Below are 22,749 nucleotides of genomic sequence, written 5' to 3'. Positions count from 1 at the left end.
GCTCCTGGGTGCCTACCTAACCTAGAGCTTCCCAACTCACCTCTCGAAGTGGTGGTCGCACCTGAAGAATCTTCGCCCTTGAGCTTGCAGCCTTTGTTCGTCTTGTAGCTTTTCCATAGAAATCCATTGAGCGCCCCATGGCTCAAAAGCACCCTGCACCCAGCTGCCCGAGTGCTCCAGGGAGTGCAAAATCTATCCTAATCTACTTCCCCACGTGCCCTGAGTAAGTGACCAGGAGCACAGCAGCCACCAACCAAAGGCCCCCTGCCCGCCATAGGATAACATAGGGCCTAACTCACTCTGCACCCGGCTGCCCCTGCGCAGCTGAGGGTTTAACAACTGTACCTACCTGATCCTGGGAGACCCTAGAGTCTTACCCCAGAACCTTAACTCTGCCAGTCGAGTACTTACGCAAAAACCGATAACTCACTTTTCTTCCATAGGGTAACATTGACTGGTTTCACTTGGAAATTCTTCCAAGTGTCAAGTTTCTAAACTTTAAAAAATTCACCTAAAATCAACCGAGTAACGAAAAGGAAATTACTCACCTGTTACCAGGAGGGATCCCAGTGCTGGACCCTGGTGCCCAGCACTGACCGTGAAAAGTAATTACAACTGTAATTACCGCCAACTTGATTTTCCTCCATAGGATAACATTGCCTGGTTTTCAACAGAAATTCTTTTAAGTGTCGATTTTTGAAACCTACAAATATTCCTTAAAAATCACCTGTATAACAAAAACGATTTCTATCAACTGTTTACAGGAGATGCACTACTGCTGGATCCAGGATCCAACACGGAGTAAGAAAAAGTAACAATAACCCTACTTACCAGCTAAGTGAATTTCCGCCCATAGGATAACATTGGTGATTCTATGTGAAAAAGTTTCCAAGGTCAACTTTTAAAATACAATAATACTCCTTAAAAATCATACCTGTAACCAAAACGTATTTACTTACCTGTTTCCAGGAAATGTCCCAGGACTGAATCTAGGATCCAGTCCTGTGGTAAGAAAAGTAATCCAAAAAGTAACTACTTGCATTTACTTAGAAATGCCCATTGAGCTCAATGTAGAATTGTGTTTGAATTGTGTTGCCTATTGCAACAACTGTATTTATTGCATTCAAAAGTCTATTGCCTATTGAAAGTATTTAACTAAAGCATCTCATTCTGAGAAAGTATATTTTGATACCTATTGTTGGTTCTAAAATAAAACAACCATATATTTTTATATAAAAACCATTGGCCTAGAGTTCAGTTCTTGAGCGTGTGAGACCATTTGCTGACCGAGTGTGTACAACAAATGCTTTACACTGTCCTCTGATACTGCCTTACTGCTCGACCAAGCTACCACTTTAGAGAGTAAGGTTATATCTAACTTTAGCCTCTGCCAAACCTCTGGCGACTGTGGACTCTGTACACACTGTACCTATTTGGGAACCGTATATTCAGAGCCACTTTCCTACAACATGTACTACAGATTTTCAAGACAGAGAAATAGGGACGAGCAGAAGCATGTTAATACCAGAAAAATTAAATTGTGGAGGAAAGTGCATTACATTTGCAATGGCAGGAGACTGGATCTTCCCAAAAGTCTACTCTCAGAAGAAGGTGCAAAAAGTAACTTACAGACATAGCATTCTCATCACGGTCTTAAGTTCTGATGATGTAATATTTGGGGACAATGCAGTGAGGTTTCTTGGGAGCAGGGCACTAGTGGAACTTACAGGGATCAAAGACCAATTGGTCCAACAAGCATCCAACAATTATTACATATAGGTGGTATGAAGCACTACTTACATTCTTGAAAGTAAAGTGGTGCAACAGAGTATATTTTTAGAGTGCCAGAACACAGAAGCATGATCTTACCTGCAAAGCACAGCCTCGAGTGACCGCTTCATCTGCATTTAACGTTGTACTGATTTCTTTACCAAAGAACTTTATGATTCTTTCCTTTACAGAAGGAATTCTCGTAGCACCACCTACAATTTCTACAGCATAAATATCTTCCTTTTTCAACTCTATAATCAAACAAGAACATTCCCATTAGCAGGTACCGTTGATGAATTATCATTTATACAGGAGAATTGGATACATTGACAAGGTTCAAATACATAGAAACCCAATTTGTGAGCAATGCCCTCAAAGACTCAACCACATGATATTTGATGCAATGGTTTGCTAACACAAGCCACAAAAAAGTCGACATTTTAAAGTTTGTATAAGTCCAAGCAAATAATGAAACATAATTATACTACAAATAGATCTCCAAATAACACAGCTGTTGTAACAATAAACACTTACCTTTTTACAAGCACGTGTGGGAAATATAAAGCAGGTAAAAGAAAATAAGTTGCCTTAAGACTGAAAAACATGATTACACTATGATGTGGTATCCTATAAATGAATCGCACAGCACATCCCAAAATTAAACATTTAAGGAGCATAACTGTATTTAAAACACAATCCAGTATTCTGCAAGTCCATTACAACACAATTCTGTAGTCCTATTTAGTGTATCGCCCTGAACCAAGACCAAACAACAAATGATCAAGCATCTAGCAAATTCCACTGGATTGTGTGTACCACTACATATCCAACATCCATCACCAACCCCTCAGTTAATTAGACCATATAGATCCAAACTTTGTCCTTTAAAAAAAAAAAAAACTCACCTATCAACTCGTTACACACTTCCATACCAGGAAAAAAAATGTAGTAAAGAACTCGCAACAACATGACCTCACATTAACACCAGGAATACACCACCATAATAACGCTTCTCTAGCGGTGAAGAATGCATGCTTAGCAACAGAAGAAACTCAGGATTGCAAGACTCAACCTTTCTCTCTCAACATTCAGGGGTGTGGCATTCCTATCGCCAGGACATATTGTTCGGGGTCAAGGACAACAAGGTTTCATGTTTATTTTGTCGTTGGGACAAGTAGGCCCAACCCCCTGCAGCACAAACTCTTTGGCTGATGGTTTATAGCACCACATAATAGATCAAGGAAGTTAAGGCAATATTTGTGTCACTATGTTAATTAATGCTCTTGGAACCTGTATTCATGGTTCATAAATTCAAAGCCTTTATTATTAGGGGGAGCACTCCCAAAAAAAAAAAATGCAAGCTCAGACAGCAGTTCCAGAATAAAAATGTGTACACACGATTCCAAGTTTAACAACATGAGGCTATGTGTAAAGTTCCAAGAATGCTCTATGATCAGATGCAAATATCTGACGTTTGATAGAAAGATGGAGGATTCTTTGCTCTCAAAACCAAACGTTCACAAAAAAATACCACTAGGAAAAATAACGTTTTGCTACACTACTGTGAAATTGTAGGTCTCATTCCTTTGAAGGAAGGATCAGTTAATAAAATGTTGATGCATGCTAATATTTCCCAAAAATATTCTTAATGGAAAATCAAGTAGCCACCTTTAACAAAATTATGGGTAACAAGAAAATAATAAAGCACTGGCAAAGCCAATAGGTCTTACTTTGGTGATCAGCCCTTTGCTTTTGCCAATGTGTGTCTTGCTTTGACATGGCTTTCGTAAACTTTATTATTGTGGGAGCGACTTGGACCTCACCATTATAACAAAAATTGGCAAAAAGCCAGCTCAAAGATATAATCTATCGTAAGGAGCTAATGACGTTTTTAGGCCTCCCTAGTGAGTACGATATGAATAAGACAATATTTCTAATATCTGCAATTGAGGCATGCTTGGCAGGCACAATCAATCGACATGGAGGGCCTCCCAGAGTATGCCCCACTAGAAGGAAGGCTCCTGATGGAGGAAATTGGGGGGAAAGCTGTGTCCTGGACTTATAAGACCATCATGAATAACACGCAAGACCCCCTGCGAAAACTGAGAGCGCGCTGGGAGGCGGACTTGGGAGACATGGACGACCTAGACTGGGAGATTGCTTTGATGCATCCAAGGGAAGTAGCTATTAGATCTAGATTGCGCTTGATACAACTCAAATATTTACACAGAATATACTATGACAGAGCTCGACTGCACAGGATAGGCAGATCGGAATCACCCACCTGCCTGAAGTGTAAGATCATGGACGGTACCTTCTTTCACACGGTCTGGGGTGGCACACAGGTACAGTTGTATTGGGGTGCCCTGTTGAAGGAGCTGGAACTTATATTGAAAGATTCCATACCCCTAGACCCTAAGTTTATCTTGCTGAGTATACCTACGGAGGTAGATCTCCCCAAAGTGAAGTTGTTATTGCTCCAGTTGGGTTTGGTGGTAGCTAAGAGAGACTTGGCAAGGGCCTGGGGTGCTGCGATCAACCCGAGAGAAGATTTGCGGAAAGGTATGGACATGTACATGCTGGGGGATAAAACGACTTACACATCGAGGGGGTGCCCAAAAAAATTCTGGAAGCCGTGGCTACACTATTATGGTCTTGCACTCACGGACTCGCAGTAGGAGGGGGAGGGGATACCGGGAGGGAGATGGTGCAGGAATGAAGATCTCGTTGACAGTAACTACTTGAAGTCATTGATACCTTATGTGCTATTATTGCCGAATTCCACTCAGCCTGTGTTGAAAACAGAAATAAGATGTTTTGAATATTTGATGTGGTTTTATACTGTACCGAAGAAAATGCAAATAAATGCATTCCCCCCCAAAAAAAAAAAATTGGCAAAAAGCAAAATTATATTTCAGTCTCAAAAAGTACATATTGCCACAGTAGTAATTTGTGTGCCAATATGCTCCTTGTGGAAAAGCAGAATCCGGTCACTCACAGTAAAGCTAATCGATTGGAGTATTAATAAAAACAAAGGTGTTGGTTAACACCAGACCTAATTAAGAACCCACTTCTTAAAGAAAGTCAAAAAAGTGCACTCATGGTATATGTCCTTGCATTAGCGCAGATTTATGGCTTACATGAATTCACAAAAGTAGACCAGGAAATCATACTCCTTGAAATTATTTGTTAACTGCGTTTTAGCACAAGCAGATACACAATCATTTGAAAAGTTGAGTCTACACATTCACTTTCACTCCAACCACCTTTTTCCGAACCCTGGAAGAAGTTACCTCTGCCCCTGTCAGGAGTCATTTTCCAAACTTTCTTATTGTGGGAAAAGATTAAAGAACAGCAGGTGCAGCTCAAGCAGGTAAGGGGGGTGGGGAGTCGACAGACAATTAGGTAAACTTAAATTTAAAAAAACGAAAACCACTTACAGAGTAGGCGAGTGCAAGGTAAGTGGTTTTCAGTGTTTTGAAGTTAACCTCGTAGTCTATCGAATCATTTCCCCCCCACTCCACCACCACCACCACCACCCCCCCCCCCCAACCCCAGCACTCTTACCCGTACGGGAGGCGCCTGGAGAACAGGTGTGAAATACCCTAAAACATGCAAGTTAGTAGGTTTGCACCGACTCAAAAGGGCATTCTAGCCCTGGAACTATTGCTTACAGCTACCCACAGTCTCAGTATGTGGCTCTTTGGAAAGGTGGCAAAATAGAGGATTTGTTAAGTATTCAACCCCTACTATAGTATGAGAACTGCCATAATCAGAGAAGCCATTATCATAGTTTTTATATAATGGGGTTGCTGCCATAATTTGTTGCAGCACTACATGGCATGTGTAGGGAGCTGGTTCTGTATATGCTATTGCCACAAGGTGATAACACCGTACACAGAGTCTAGGGGTTCCCCAAAAGTGTACAAGGCTCAGTGGAAAACCCAAAGTGCTCCATTAGTGGTATTCTAGGCAAGCAGCCTTAGGCCTAACACAGAGGAGTGTAAGACACTTATTGCACAACAGTGATCGATAATGGACTCCCGACTCAAGAAGGAGATCCAGACTAATTAAAAAAATATTATACTTTGTATTTTATTTTAATACCAAGATCTTCGTAATAAGTTAAGTACTTTTTTAATTTATAATACTTTTCACTTTGAAACATCTGTATTTAAAACCTTTTCAACACAGTCCAAAGTTATCACATGGGAAAAATATTGCAGTTAAACAAGAAAGTACTGCACTTACAATTCCAGTCTTCAAAGCCAAAAGTCAGCAAGGTCAGGGGTCAGGTCAGTACCAAAACTGCAACATAAGCAGCACAGGCAGCCTGTGCGAAGGTCAAAATCAGAGTTCGGCCTAATGCTTTCCAATAGAGACAAGGTGTGCCTGGAGCCACAAGGCTTGAAGGTAAATAGATTGGTTGCAGGGGGCCAAGCTTTGAGGGTTAGGTTAAGCACGGGGGGGGGTGGTAACAAAGCAGCACCAAACATACACCACCAGTGGCATAGGGGCAGCCGGGTGCATTTTCGACGTTGGGCGCCCAATACTTTCGGCGAAGAGGCTGCAGCGATAACCGAGGTAAGTGGAGATGAAGGGGGTCGTAGGGGCACGTCGGTTCAGCCCACCAAGGTCCAGGGGCTTCGGGTGCAGGGGTGCCTTTCGTTGTCGGAGTCTTCTTACTGGAGCAGGTTGTGGTCAGGTGGAGCCTCTGGATTCACACTGCAGGTGCCGTCGGTGAGATCAGGAGAGGTCAGCAAACGCTGGACATGAAGTCAGGATCTCTTGAGGGACTTCACTGCACAGGTCAGCCAGTCAGAATCGGCCTGTGGGAGTCGGGTGCAGAGTGGGCAGAAGACGCAGATTTCTATTGGACAGGACTGCTGTCCAATGGAGATTGGAGTCTCTCGAAGGCAGCAGTCCTCCCACGGTTTTCAGACGTCACTTGCTGAAAGACAGGTCGCAGGTTCGCAGAGGCTGGAGACAGGCCAGTAGGGTTGGGACCAAGGCAGCTGTCTTCAGTCTTCTTCGCAAAGTTGCCTTTTTTCTTCTTAGGTCATCGCAATGAATATGCTACTTACCAGTATGCATCTGTTCTTGGCATGTAGGGCTGCTGACATTCATATCTGTGCATAGATCGCCCCCTAGTGTTGGGTCCGGATGTTTGCACGTTGTTGTCCTGGAACAGTCTTCGAGGTATCCTGGGATAGGCGACTCCTCCCCTGGACTACAGTGCACATGGGCATCCTCTCCATCCTCAGATTGTTTTTCGCCATTGTGGCCGTGATGGAGTAGATACAGAAACTGATGACCATGCTTACAGTAATTCTGAGAGCTGCAGCTGCTACAGGCGCCGGGGAGGAGGGAGGGCGATATGAATGTCAGCAGCCCTACATGCCAAGAACAGATGCATACTGGTAAGTAGCATATTCAGTTCGAGGCATGTGGGCTGCTGAATTCATATCTGTGCATAGAATGTATAGCAGTGCCCTCTATTAGCGGCGGCTACCAGTGCCAGCTGCAGCGGTCTGAAAAAGTGTTTTGAGAACAGCCTGTCCTACAGCTGCCTGCTGTTTTGACTGCACATCTACACAATAGTGTTTTGTAAATGTGTGTGTAGTGGACCATGTGGCTGCTCTGCATATATCATGCAGGGGAATATTTCCTAGAAAAGCCATGGAAGCCCCCAACTTACGTGTTGAGTGGGCTCGTGGTGGAATAGTTAATGTGCGTTTTGCCTTTTGATAACAGATTTGAATACACTTAACTATCCATCTGGCTATCCCTGCTTTGGAGATGGCGTTACCTTTGTGGTGCGGGGCAAAGGCAACGAACAGTTGTTTTGTCTTCCTGAAGGGTTTAGTCCTGTCGATGTAGTACATGAGGGCCCTCCGTACATCTAGTGTATGTAGTGCCCTTTCTGCGACAGTTTGTGGGTTTTGGAAGAAAACGGGCAGTTCAATAGTCTGATTCATGTGGAACTGCGATATTACTTTGGGCATGAATTTGGGGTTGGTACGTAGTACGACCCTGTTGGCGTGAACCTGTATAAATGGCTCTTGAACGGTTAGTGCCTGGAGTTCACTAACTCTTCTTAAGGAAGTGATCGCTACCAGGAAGGCTACTTTCCAGGTAAGGAATTTAATGTCGCATGAGTGTAGAGGTTCAAAGGGTGGACCCATCAGGCGTGTGAGGACCAAGTTGAGGTTCCACATTGGAGCCGGTGGGTGGCTTGGTGGAATGACTCGTTTGAGTCCCTCCAAGAATGCTTTGATGGCAGGCACTCTGAATAGTGAGAGGTGCTGCCTGGTTTGCAGATAGGCTGATATTGCGGTCAAATGGACACGTATAGAGGTGTACGCCAGATTGCATCGGTATAGGTGTAAGAGGTAACAGATGATGTTTTGGATGGATGCGTCCAGCGGGTTAATGTCATTATTACCGCAATAAATGACGAACCTTTTCCATTTGGCTGCATAGCAAGCTCTTGTAGTGGGTCTCCTGGCCTCCTTGATGATGTCCATACAGTCAGGTGGCAGGTTGAGATAGCCAAACTCTAGGACTTCAGGAGCCAGATCGCCAGGTTCAGCTGTTGCGGATCTGGGTGCTGAATCTCTCCATGGTTCTGCGTCAAATGCGCGGGTTTGATCCGCAGCCTTTGATGCGGCACCACGGAAAGTTCGAGGAAGGTGGTTTACCACGGCTGGCGTGCCCACGTGGGAGCAACTAGGACGAGTGTCAGGGAGTGTTGTCTGAGTTTGCGAGCCACCAGCGGTATCAACGGCGCTCGGGGAAAAGCGTACGCAAATCTGCCGGACCAGTTCATTCATATCGCATTGCCCTGCGACTGCGGATATGGGAACCTGGCGGCGAAGCTTTGGCATTTTGTGTTTTCGCTTGTCGCGAATAGGTCTATCTCTGGATGACCCCACTGCTGGAAGTACGGTTGGAGTACTGATGGGTGTAACTCCCACTCGTGCATCTGGTGGCTGTGTCTGCTGAGCAGATCCGCCATCTGGTTGTCCTTGCCAGGGAGGTGTTCCGCCATGAGGAACATGTTCCTCTGAATGGCCCACTTCCACATGCTCTGAGCCAGATGAGACAACTGTGGAGAGTGTGTTCCTCCCTGCTTCTGTATGTAGTACATTGCGGTCATGTTGTCCGTCCGGATCAACACGACCTTGTTGCATAGATGTACTTTGAATGCCTTCATGGCCAGGAAGATTGCCATCAGTTCCAGAAGGTTGATGTGCATCTTCTTTTGTTGTGTCGTCCATAGTCCCTGCACTGTGTAGTGGAGTACATGAGCTCCCCATCCCTGGAGAGACGCGTCCGCTGTCAGTACTATCTGTGGGACAGGCTCTTGGAATGGTCGGCCCTTGCAAAGGTTTTGTGGATTCCACCAATGCAGAGAGTTGTATGCCCGACCGCTCACCAACACTAGGTCTTTCAACTGTCCTTGAGCCTGATTCCACTGACGTGCTAGGCACTCCTGAAGCGGGCGCATATGTAATCTCGCGTGCGGGACTATGAAGATGCAGGAGGCCATCATGCCTATTAACTGCATAAACACTCGCGCTGGAAGTGAGTGATTGGGTTTGAACTTGGAGATCAGCAGTTGTATGCTGTTGATCCTCACTAAATTTGGCTGAGCTGTGGCCGCCAGAGTGTCTATAGTCGCACCTAGGTACTGTTGTACGTGTGCGGGCTGGAGATGGGACTTTAAATAATTTAGTGAGAATCCCAGACTGTGAAGAAGGTGAATGGTGCGGGACATGTGGCTGGCACATTGCTGGGCTGACTTCGCTTGAACGAGCCAGTCGTCTAGGTAGGGGTAGACGTGTATATGCTGCCTCCGTAGATGTGCTGCCACCGTAGCTAGGCACTTCGTGAAAACCCTGGGCGCTGTTGTCACGCCGAAGGGGAGGACTTTGAATTGATAGTGCTGCCCCTGAACAGTGAACCTGAGGTATTTTTTGTGCGAGGGGTGGATGGGTATGTGGAAATACGCATCCTTGAGGTCCAGTGTGGCTAGGAAGTCTCCCTGCTTGAGAAGCGGAAGGACTTGCTGTAGAGAGAGCATGTGAAAGTGCTCTGAAAGAATGTACTGGTTCAGGGGTCTCAGGTCTAATATAGGTCTGAGTGACCCGTCTTTTTTTGGAATTAAGAAGTAGAGGGAGTACACCCCTGTACCCTGCTCGTGGATGGGTACGACCTCTATAGCGCCTTTTAGAAGCATACTTTGCACCTCTTGCTGTAAGAGCGTTAAGTGCTCTGAGGACATAGGACGGTTTCTTGGTGGTATTGTGGGTGGAGTGGAGGTTAACTCCAGACAGTAACAGTATTTTACAATGTCTTTGACCCACCTGTCCGTGGTGATGGAGTTCCACGTGGACAGGAACCTTTGTAGCCTTCCCCCGACAGGTGTTATGTGGTCGGGAGGAAGGGAGAGGGCGTCACTGCTTGTTCTTGGGGGAGGACCTGGTGTTGCCGTAGCCGCGTCCTCTGCCCTTTGTACTGGAGCCACGATATCAACCTCGGGTGTTTTTATCGTAGGTGGTCTGTGTATTGCCTTTGTTATACGTTTGTTGTGACCCCTGTCCTCTACCTGCTCCCTTGTTTCCGGGGCGACGAAAGGAGCCGCTCCGAAAGGACTGAGTTTGGAGAGCGCCCATGGACTTTGCAGTGTCCGTGTCCTTTTTTATCTTCTCAAGGGTGGTGTCAACCTCTGGCCCGAATAAATAGTCGGGGTTGACCGGCTGGTTGAGTATATTGTTTTGTACCTCAGGCTTGAATCCTGAGATTCGTAACCAGGCATGTCGTCGCAGCATGACGCTTGTGTTTATGGCCCTGGCAGCCGTGTCTGCAGCATCTAGTGCACATTTGATGGAAGCATTTGTGAGTAGCTGTCCCTCTCTGATAAGAATTTCTGCACCTTCCTTGTAGGGGTCAGGGAGATGTTGAAGTAGTTGCTCCAGTGTGTCATAGTGCGCTCTATCGTAGCGAGCGAGGAGCGCTTGAGTGTTGGCTATGCGCCATATGTTGGCAGCTTGGGCGGCAACTCGCTTGCCAGAGGTCTCTAGCACCTTGGACTCTTTGTCCGGGGGAGGAGCGTCACCTGTCGTTTGCGAGTGTGCCCTTTTGCGAGCATTCGCTACGTCAATGGAGTCTAGTGGTAATTGGCCTCTGATGTAAGTAGGATCCCCAGGTGCTGATCTGTATTTCTTAACAATCCTGGGGTTTATCACTCGTGCCCTGGTGGGTTCCTTGAAAATGTCCTTGGCTGGTTTGAGGACTCCCTTCAACATAGGCAGAGTCTTTACATGCCTTTCTGAGGATGCAAAAGTGTCCATAAGAAAGTCATCTTCGATGGTATCAGAGTGAAGCTGCACCCCATGGTTATTTGCAGCACGTTCAATAAGAGCGTTGAACGCCGCAGTGTCCTCTGTGGGAGATGTTTTTGCCCCATAGAGTTGTGGGTCCTGTGCATCGAGAGGTGCACCTGGGTCTACAGGGTCGCCCCAAGTGTGATCAGGGTCCTGCTGGTCATCAGGGTCTGTGTCTCCATGGTAGGGGACTTGGTCATCCATGTAGTCCTCCAACGCATCCGTGTCGGAGCGTGTGGGGGAGAATAGTTGTGGATCCTGGTAGGATGAGTGGAAAGGTTCATAAAGGAGAGGTTCTGATTCTACAGGCAGCTTCCTTTTTAGTGGGATCCTGAAAGGGTCCAACGGTGGTTCCGAAGTTATCCTTCGCTCGTGGAGAATCATCCTGCCAGTGTTGGCGTCGATGACACGTGTCGGAGACGTCTCAGCAGGTGTAATCGTAGTCTGGGTGACCCGTGTCCTGAGTTGGAACATTTTCGGGATTGTTGACGGAGGCAAGCCAAAGGTAATGTTGGCTGGCACCGAAGAGGCTGCTGGAGCTTCGAGCGGACCGGAACCCGACGGGTCCTGGAGGGCAGCCTTGGTTTTGCTGCTTTGTGTCGCACCAGGTCGTACTTGGAGCACCTTTGAGGCTTTGGCACCGACCAGGTTCGTAGAGGCGGCCGTGGACTTTTTCGGCGCCGGTGGTTCATCGAGTCGAGGTGCGGAGATGACCGTCGACGTCTTCGATGCGTGAGGCTTTGGTGTCGTCGAGGGAGCGATGCGAGACGCAGCAGGCGGTGCAGCCCTCGGTGTCAGTGGCGTTGGTGCCGGGAGCCGAGCAGGTTTGTCGGCGCCGAAGGCCTTTTTCCGTTTGTCGACTCCGACGTCGCCCGCTTCAAGTTCGGCACCGAAGTCTCTCTTGGTGCGGTCGGTGCCGACGTGTTGCGCTGGCGTCGAAGGCGTGGAAGGCCTCGATCCGACCAGCGCCACTTTCGGTTTCGGTTTCGTTGGAACCGGAGCAGCTTTCGGTTTCGGTTTTATGGAAGGGAAACCAGCTGGTTTAAGCAGTAATGGCTGCCGCTGAATGTCCGAGGCCGGGCCCGAGGGCGGGGCCGAAGAACTGCGGGATGGGTCTCGGGTAAGGCCCGAAGGCGATCCCACGACCGGAGCCATAGGCTGTGGCACTGGGCTTTCTTCGGTCTGAACAGGTAGGCCTTGTTCATCATTGGAGCTACTCTCTTCGGCCCCTAAGGCCTCCTCGTCGTCTCCTACCTCGGTGTCGTCTTCACCTCTGTGGAAGAGTGATTCGTCGACTTAGTCCGATCCGGATTCGTGTTCGGAAACGGGACTGGAGGGTAAGACTTCCAATTCTTCGACGTCTTCGGCCTCGTTGGAGATGTCTGCTGGGGCTGGTGTCGCGTGCTGCGCCTCGAGTCTCGCCGCTCGTCGATTCCGTAGAGTCTTCTTGGAACGGAACCGGGCACAGGCCATGCATGTCGATTCGTCGTGGTCCGGCGAAAGGCATTTGTTGCACACCGGATGGATGTCGATGTGTGGGTACTTCGCATTGCATACCGGACACCTCTTGAATGGCGTCCTCGATTCCATCGTCGAAGTAGTCGATGAACAGGTAAATGCGAAAAAAGTCGGTGCTGAAAGTTAGTAAACTAACAAGGTTGTATCGAAAACCGATCGATAAACAGTACCGAATCGAACTAAAGGCCTTTTGGCCTCGACCAAATATTTTCCTAACTTGAGCTAAGATAGCACATCCGAACCCAATGGCGGAAAAAAACAATCTGAGGATGGAGAGGATGCCCATGCGCACTGTAGTCCAGGGGAGGAGTCACCTATCCCAGGATACCTCGAAGACTCTTCCAGGACAACAACGTGCAAACATCCGGACCCAACACTAGGCGGCGATCTATGCACAGATATGAATTCAGCAGCCCACATGCCTCGAACATTAAGTTTCTAGGTCTGAGGGAGACACCTAAATAATAGATTTCGGGACGTTTTAGGGGAGTAATAGGTAGGGCCAATGGTCACCTTACCTGGGGGTACAACACCCTCTTATGCCACCCTCCTGTCGGAGAGGGGGCATAGAGCCAGCCCTAATTGGATGAGTCCCCCGCCGCACCCTCCATCTTCAAGACGGCGGGGACTAAAAGATGTGCTTCACCTTGCTTTTCCCCACCTTAGGGTGGGGTTGCCAGAGGTACACACACCACCTATCTGTTCGAATGTTCCTGACAGTTTTCCCCACCCAAAGTGGGGGGTGTAAACTAGGAGCTGCCATCTGCTGCTAGCAGCAGAGGCTGTGGGTCGCATTACAAAGGCAGCAGGCCTCTGAAGCTTTCCTCTTCGAGCACTGGTCAGTCCTTGGGGTGGAGGGGCGCACCTCTGCCCAAGATGTGCATTGTTTCTGGCCCCAGAGAGCAGGCGCTCTCCACCCAGGGGTCCAGAAACAACTGGTGGTGGCTAGCTCTCAGAGTTGGGCACATCTCCTATTCTTGAGTTTTACCGCCCAAAGTGGGGATGTAAACTGGGAGCTGCCATCTGCTGCTAGCAGCAGAGGCTGCAGGTCAAATTACAAAGGTTCCCTCTTCGAGAACTGGCCCATCCTGGGGGAAGAGGCGTGATACCTCTGCCCACGATGTGCATTGTTTCTGGCCCCAGAGAGCAGGGGCCCTCTACCCAGGGGTCCAGAAACATGTCTGGTGTGGGCTGGCTGCCTACAGCCGGTCTGAGACCACACCAGGGTTGGCAGGTTTTCAGGGTGCACCTCTCAGGTGCCCTCGGGTTCGCAGTACAATAAATCCTACACTGGCATCCGTGTGGATTTATTGAAAGGATTAGACTGGTACCAAACACTCCTGTGTTCAGTGAAGCTATCATGGCGCTGTGGAACTCAAATAGTTGAGTTTCCAGCCTATGTACTCCCTATTAGGAAATGGACCCCTATATTGTAGGAGCATATCTGCACATGCAGCAATACCTTCAACCAGTGTTATAGTGCACCCTGCCTTAGGACTGCGAGGCCTTCTAGTGGGGTGACTTCCCTATGCCTTCAGGCAGTGTTAGCTGGCATGGCACCCAGGCAGGGTGCTATGTCGACTTTGTTGTTTCCCCCTCACAGGGGCATGTAAGCTGCAAGGGCAGTCCTAGTGAGGGTGGTCCCAAGGGACCCTCTTCAGTTTTCAGGCCCTAGGTTACCAGGGTACCATTTACTAGGGACTTACAGGGGGTACAAGTACGAATTGGGAGTTTGTTTTTAGGGAAGAAGCACTGGCACAGAATTTGGTTGGCAGGGACCCTGTGCACTACAATTTAAACCACACCAAAACCAGGCAAAAGGTGGGGGCTAACCATGCAAAAGAGTCACTTTCTTACAGCACGCAAGGGACAAGATGACTTTTTGTCTACAGGACAAGTGGAGATATGAAGCAACCTTTCCAATGGCAAAGTAGATTTTTATTAAATTCCACACCCATGAACATGTCCTTTTGGTGAAGGACATGGCTCTACCCAATTTCAATTTCGTTGTTAAAAGTATTCAATCAATAGTACAGCATACACCACACAAATACACCACACAAAACCAGAGTAGAGCAGCTATTATCTACATACATATCTGTAACTTTCTCTTCTGCTGCAAATCCTAGTTTTCCTTTGTCAAACACCTCTTGGTCAAAATCAATTCTTGATACAATTTGACATGGTGTTTCAGTATTATATACCAGCATTATGAACACTACCCAGTCTTCAGAGCTCACCTTAAAGAGTTTATTTTAATTAGGGCACTACACCAACTACATTTATACTGGAGACTTCACTGAAAATGAATAAAACATCAACAACAAACTCAAGTAATATGTTCTTGGCATGACTTCTAACAAGTTATCACTTCCCCAACACAGAAAAGCAAACACTCACAAAATCTTAAAACCAAAATGAGTTTTATTCTTCAAACTCCGCACAAAACAAAGTACATCATGATTGTGAGAAAGTGGCTCTGTATATACTGTTCCCGAATAGGTACAGGGTGTACAGAGTCCACAGTCCCCCAGAGGCTGATAGAGGTCAAAGTTAGGTATGACCTTACTCTCAAAAGTGGTAGCTTGGTCGAGCAGTAAGGCAGTACCAGAGGACAGTGTAAAGCATTTATTGTACACACTCAGTCAGCAAATGGTTTCACACACTCAATAACTGAACTCTAGGCCAATGGTTTATATATATAAAATATATGCTTGTTTTATTTTTAGAACCACAAAGGGGGTAAAAATATACTTTCTCAGAATGAGAGGTTGAATATAAATACTTTTGTCTTAAGCAATAAATTTGTGTAAACAGTCACAGTTGGTTGCAATAAACAATCCTATTTCCTAAACATAACAATGCATTGAGCTCAATGGTAAATTCAGGTTATTTGTAATAAATCACTTTTCAGATTACTTTTGGAATTCCAGGTCTGGCTCCTAGAACCAGCCTGGGGTCAGTATTCAGAATCTAGTGATGAAAGTCGACTTAGCTAAATATTATTTAAAAATCATTACAGTTATTTCAAAAGTTAGCACTTAGAAAATATTTCAAAGAAAACATTCAATGGATCTCTATGGCAAGAAATTCAAATTGCAGGTAGAGTACTTTATCGTTACTTTAGTAATCCAGGACTGGGTACCTAGACCCAGGACTGGGGTCCTTATCAGAAACAGGTAAGTAATTTCGTTTGCAGAAATGGTACGATTTTAAAAGAATATTTCAAATTTGCAAAAATAGACACTTAGAAGAAATTTCACAGAAAAGCAGACAATGGTTTCCTATGGGAGAAAAATGAGTTAGAGGTAAGTATAGTTGTGAACACTTTTCAGGGTTAGGGCTGGGCACCAAGATCCAGCACTGGGAGCTCACCTAGGAGCAGGTGAGTAAATTCGTTTTTGTCACTTGGCTGATTTTTGGTGAATTTTTGCAGTTTTGAAAAGTTCACACTTAGAAGATTTTTGAAGAAAAAGCCAGTCAAGGTTACCCTATGAGGAAAATGAAGTTAGCGGTTTAAGGGTAAGTACTCGACTGGCAGAGTTAAAATTCCGGGCATGGACTCAGGGGTCCCCCAGTGTTAGGTAGGTACAGTTGGTTCACCCTCAGCGGTTTCAGGACGCCCGGGTGCAGAGAGAGTTAGGCCCAATGTTATCCTATGAGGGATAGGGGGGCCTTGGTTGGTGGCTGCTGTCTGGCAAGCCACGCGGCTGGGCGAGCTGGGCTCCTGGTCACTTACTCAGGGCAAGTGGGGAAGTAGGTTAGTGTAGAGAGGGCACTGCCAGGGCCACTCGGGCGGCTGGGTGCAGGGTGCTTTTGAGCCTTCGGGCGCTCAATGGAAATCAATGGGAATGTTCCGGTTTGGAAAAAGGCTGCAGGCTCGGGGACGAGGATGTTTCAGGTGCCACCACCACTTCGAGAGTTAAGTTGGGTAGTTGTAGGTTAGGTGGGTACCCCGGGATTGGGCACAGGGGGCCGCAGGGCGCCGGGGTGCCTTTTGACGTCGGGAATCTTACCCTCTGGTTGATCGCGGTTGGGGTGGCACTTGGTTCTGAGGCTGCAGGCTTCCTCCGGGATGTCGAGGGGGGTCCTTGGGTGCCGGACTCGGGTTCACAGTCGCCGTGGGGTCGTCCTCAGGGTCTTTGTCCACTCCGGCACTGGCCAGGCTTGGCTGGTGCAGAGTGTGTTGGGTCCGCGGTTCCGGGCTGCTGCCAGGGGTTAAAAATAGGTTTCTTGAGTAGAGCCTCTACTCATGGGAGTCCCAGGGGCTTAGAGCCAAAAGGTAGCCAGGTCCTCCGGGGTTGGCGAGGTTGCTGGCCACGAGAGATGCCGCGCTGGTGCAGGTTCGAGAGTCGACAGGCCGGTAGGGCTGGGGCCTAAGCAGTTGGTGTCTTCTTCTCTTTTTAGCAGCTGCAGGGCAGGTCTTTGTTCTTATTGCTTTTCTTGTAATTTTCTATCTGGAATCTCAGGAAGGAAGGTTCAGGGGGCCCCTAAATACTAGATTTAGGGGCGTTACAGGTAGATGAAGGCCAGGGACCAATGGGTCCTTGTCCTGGGGTGGGTACACCCCCTATCTTGCCTCTCTCCTGTGGGAGGGGGGCAGTAGCCTAATCCTGATAGGGTAGGGCCTCCCATCTTCAAGATGGCGAGAGCCCGGAGATGTGCTTCACCTCGCCTCCCCCACCTGAGGGGTGGGGTGGGCAGGCTGGCACATCCCCTGTCCTTGTATGGGGTTTCCGGCCAAGCTTCCCGCCAGAGTGGGTGGTTGCAGTGGCCTGGGGAAACTCCAAATGGCGGCCTGCCTTTGAAGCTTCCCTTGCTCATCCTGGGGGGAGGAGATTTCTCACCTCACCCAGGATGTGCATTGTTGCAGGCCCGGGAGAGCAGGGGCTCTCCCACCCAGGGGTCCAGCAACGTGTCTGCTGTGTGGCAGCCTGGGCAGCCTCAGAGCAGACGTGGATTGTAAGTTAGCTGTAAGGGGGCATCTCTAAGATGCCCTCTGGGGTGCTTAGTACATTAAATCCTACACTGGCATCAGTGTGGGTTCAATGTGCTGAGAAGTTTGATACCAAACTTCCCAGGCTTCAGTGTTGCCAATATGGTGCTGTGGAGCTCGTGTTTGACAAGCTCTCAGCACCATGCACTCTTAAATGACAGCACTGCACTTACAGTGCCCAGGAATGGACCCGGGTACTGTAGGGGCACAGGGCTCCTGCTCCTGTGCCCACACCATAGGCGTAATGCACCCAGCTAGAGGGGTGGCTGACAAATGCCTTGGCAGTGTAGGTGATGGGCATGGTACACAGTGATGTGTGCCATGTCGACTCTTTGTTTTGTCCTGCACCCAGACACTCAGCCTGCAAGGGCAGTGTGTGTGTGTAAGGGTACAGGGCCTCTGAGGGTGGCACAATGAGTGCTGCAGCCCTTAGAGGCCTTCCCTGGCCACAAGGCCCTGGGTACCTAGGGTACCATTTACTAGGGGCTGACATGTGGCTAGGGTTTGCCAATTTGGAGTTTGTGCGGTTTAAGGAAGGAACATAGGCCCTGGGCACCTGATTGGCAGGAACCCAGGGTACACTCAATCGAAGTACATTCGGCAATTTAGCAAAAAGTGGGGGCATACCATGCAAGAAAGATGGCACTTTCTCACAATGATCCATTAAACTATGGAGAAGACCTGTAAAATATACTGCAAGCCATCTCAGAATTTGGAGCCATCACACAAATTTCACATTTCACACCTCGCTTTTAAACAGAAACCATACACTCAAATGACCTGAAACTAAGCAAGTTAACTACTAGGAAATTTGAGAGAGCATAAAGAAAAGCTTGCTACTCTTAAGAACCATAGGCTCCACAAAAACCTTGCCCAGAAAAGCAAAGCGACTTCAAATAGAAGATCTGCAAAACGAATAAACTACATCGCAGTCCTCTTTCAAACCATAACATTTTGCACTAATTCAATGAATAAAATAAATTTATTAAGCTCTGCTTGAAAGTCTGAAATCTATACTGTTAACTTATTCACTGCAGAAATACAAAATATCCAGAAAAATCTGCAACAGAAAGGTTATCCAACTTAGAAACAGTCCAACAGATTATCTACACCACAAAACATTGACCACCTGCTAGCAACTCTAGTACACATGTGCCAATGAGTTCGCCCTTCTTGTCCTCAAAACAACAAACTCCTGTCAAAAAAAATAGTATTTACGTGCTCTAGCAAGACAGTTCAGGGCTCGAAAAATCTACCTCACTCACATTGTCGAGCAAGGTTTATTCAGGACGAGTTTATCATTTTATTTTTTTTTATTTTTGTTTTTTAGGGACTACTTGCCCTTTCTGGCGAGATGAAAATCCTCGGTCAAAAGTCACTTTGTCTTTCCTATGTCTCTGAAAGCAGAGCAACTGTGACCAGTTAAGATTTAAAGGCATCTTTATGGCTCACTAAGTGAAAGAGCAATAAAAATGCCATTAAATCTTGTTATCTTGTCACATTTGCTGGCTGTCAGAGACAGAGGTCAAAAGACAGCTTATCTTATTACATTTATTTTTCTTTCAGTAACTTAAGTTAAAGGATTTTGTAAAGTTAACTGTAAGACAATTGAAATGTGCAAGCAAAAGACACACAATTGATGGACGGAATACAGAACAAATCAAAACATTCACCCCCAGTCAAGAGATATGGGTTAAATCCATCATTCTTTTGCTCACCATGCCACCCCAGTTTAGACCTGGCTATATGCAAATCATTCTTGACCCTGTCCCTCATGGGAACAGTCCAATCCGAACTGCCAAGCCAGGTCATCCCTGGACCGGAAACAAGCATCCTAGGACCGGTTGGATGGATTTAGGCCCAGATCCCTGTACTAGGGTGAATGTATGACATCGTTCTGCATTCTGTCCATCAACTTTTTGCATTTGGTACCCCGAGTGGGACGGGTATGCTCAGACGCGAGTCCCGTGCTCTCCATGCAACTGGAGTCAAGCTATCCTGGCTGAAGAGGGGTGAAACCCCGAAACCAGTCCTAGGATGCTTGGTTCCAGTCCAGGGAGGACCTGGCTTGGCAGTTCGGGCTGGACTGTTCCCATGGGGCACAGGGTCAAGACTGATTTGCATATAGCTGGGTTCAAACTGGAACGGCATGGTGAGCAAAAAAAACCGATGGATTTAGGCCCAGATCCCTGTACTGGGGTGAATGTACGACATTGTTCTGCATTCTGCCCTTCAACTGTTATTGCAATTGAACTGAGCAAAGCATGTTAAATGAAAGGCTGTAAGAGGTCAGGCTTTTTTCTAACAGCACTGAAATAGCTAAGAGAACTGTTCACATATTTCAAATATATTTTACTAGTTATGAAGACCAATTTTTGTGCTTAAAAAAATATTTTTATAGGATCAAAACAAATTAGTTGGTGATCTGCAAATTTTTAATATTTTTGCTGAAACCCAATTTCAAAAAAATTGTTAATGCGCCATTACCAGTAAAACTACATGTTAGTGGGGAATATTTGTGACCATTTCAATGGAAAATATGCTAACTGTTAATGACGGTGTACTACCACATCACGCTTTAGTAATATATTTATGAAAAGTGAGTTTTTAAACATGAACTGGGAATTATTACTGTTCCTGCAACAGATGACAATGCTGTAAGTGAACTAAGACGCAAATCAGGAATTATGTGTACCCTATATATGGGCTTGATTCTTGTTCTACATGGAGCAAACATTTAGTCTACTAAATAAAAAGATGTTTTGTACAGCAGGAATAATGAACTCTAATATTCGAAGGTGCTCTCTTATGTCATAATAAAGAAAAAGGAGGCTCCATAAGACAAAATATTTGCCTAGAATCACCAAATCAGAGACCAGTTCACGGGTCAAGTACATTAGTTCGGTCGAGTAAATTATTAAAGTTACTAGACCTGCAGGTCTAGTAACATTTTTATGATTTTGAGCCCTGCAGGTCAAGCCAGCCCATTATTAAAGAAACTAAACTTTGACCGAACAATAAGTACATGCCATAATACAAGGAAAAATTATCGAAAACGTTATTAAAAAACAAATGCCCAATATATGCAACAATAACCTATTGAACAAACCTCAATCCAATTTCAGAAAAATACAGCACAGAGATGCCTACACTTCTAATTAAGAAAGAAGTTTCAAGAACTACAGAAGAAAATCTCGGCCATTAATACTATTAGACTTGCCAGCAGCATTTGACACCATTAATCACACATCCGTTCTCAACGTCTTATCTTCTAGAATGGATACAGAGGGCGATCTTCTTAACTAGTTTCAGTCTTTGAACCACAAGATCCCAATTCATGAAACTTCTCATTCAAACTTTGCACTTAATCAGCGAAATCTGCTCATCTTAAAATTATATTCTCTCAGCACACCCACTTAACCATTACACTCACTGCAATGGTACAAAACATTAGTAGGGTGATGACACTAAGACACTTTTCGGCAAAATCTCCAAATTATCAAGGTAACCCTAAAAAATGACTTTGGCAGGCTAATTTAATAAATCTTCACCATCTCTCAAAACATAACGACAGCAAGAAACCACTCCTATTTTTATACTCTAAAGACTCCTCCTACTTAAAAAAAAAAAAGGCTCAACATCCTAATTGCATTCACACCATCCTTTGAACTTGAAGCCAAGTATCTAGAATGGATCATTGATTAGACTCGACCTAACTGAACAGGTCACCAGACTGGCAAAAATAACCAGCTGTATCTGCTAACGAAGATTAGCGTGACTATCCCTCCGATGGGCTTCAGGACTTCAGACCAACCCTTTAGGCTCACATACCACGAAGAAGGTACTTATCTCCTGCTGGCCTACAAAAAAAAAAAATATTGCTCCTTAGATGAACTTTACAAGCCACAAAATGCATGATTTCCAAATCGGTTCAAAGCCTTAAAACAGTTTAACTGGCACATCTTACTTGGAACTTTAGACCTCCTGAGGCGGAAGCCGGGAGAGTAGCTTTGTGCTTTTAATATTTGAGTGTATTTACTGTGTTTTTATTACGTTTTTACCTCATTCTCCCCTGGCATTAGCGCGCTGCAGCTGACAACGCTGCCGCGGCTCACCTGATTGTTTGTGTTGCCGCCAGCTCCGGGACACAGAGGCCACGCCCACCAACATCAGGCCACGCCCCCTCCGACGCTGGGCATTTAAAACGCGCTGATTGGCTAGCGCGTCCCAGAACTTTAGACCTCCTGAGGCGGAAGCCGGGAGAGTAGCTTTGTGCTTTTAATATTTGAGTGTATTTACTGTGTTTTTATTACGTTTTTACCTCATTCTCCCCTGGCATTAGCGCGCTGCAGCTGACAACGCTGCCGCGGCTCACCTGATTGTTTGTGTTGCCGCCAGCTCCGGGACACAGAGGCCACGCCCACCAACATCAGGCCACGCCCCCTCCGACGCTGGGCATTTAAAACGCGCTGATTGGCTAGCGCGTACCAGAACTTTAGACCTCCTGAGGCGGAAGCCGGGAGAGTAGCTTTGTGCTTTTAATATTTGAGTGTATTTACTGTGTTTTTATTACGTTTTTACCTCATTCTCCCCTGGCATTAGCGCGCTGCAGCTGACAACGCTGCCGCGGCTCACCTGATTGTTTGTGTTGCCGCCAGCTCCGGGACACAGAGGCCACGCCCACCAACATCAGGCCACGCCCCTTCCTATCATCCATTTCCTATTTAATATGTGCCTTTTCCGGTCGCGCAGCGGACGAGCGCAGCGGGCGCGCCGTTTGCGCGCCGAAGGCGCGCCTAAGGCAAGCCCGTCTGCGCCCGTCCGCGACCAGACTGCGGCCGGGGCCAGACATGCTGCCGAAATTGGAACATTTGGTGGACAGATATCTTGGTCAGGTGAGGATCTAAAGGCACTTAACCCACCATCCAACTGCTGCCCTCACTCTATAGACCCAGCAACTTTTGACCCCGCCCAAACTTGTAGCAGTTGCAGGATAACGCTTGATAACGCTGCCCCTGCAACACCCCCCAACCTTAAATCCCCTCCTCATACTAACCTCAGGGCGGGCCTATTAAA

General features: G+C 46.8%; 1 protein-coding gene across 1 annotated transcript in view; it reads right to left on the bottom strand.

Moving 5' to 3' along the window:
- Nucleotides 1–22,749, bottom strand: part of HSPA4 (heat shock protein family A (Hsp70) member 4) — a 481,472-nt gene that overhangs the window by 374,662 nt on the left and 84,061 nt on the right. The window contains exon 9 of the mRNA XM_085618072.1: nt 1,870–2,021. Coding sequence (XP_085474198.1) covers nt 1,870–2,021 — 152 coding nt within the window. The remainder of the gene's footprint in view (nt 1–1,869; nt 2,022–22,749) is intronic.

This window comes from Triturus cristatus, chromosome 7, assembly GCF_964204655.1.
Source record: "Triturus cristatus chromosome 7, aTriCri1.1, whole genome shotgun sequence".
NCBI classification, from domain to species: Eukaryota; Metazoa; Chordata; class Amphibia; order Caudata; family Salamandridae; genus Triturus; species Triturus cristatus.
Note: the sequence above shows the minus strand (reverse complement) of the source record. Positions and strands in the feature narration are given on the sequence as shown.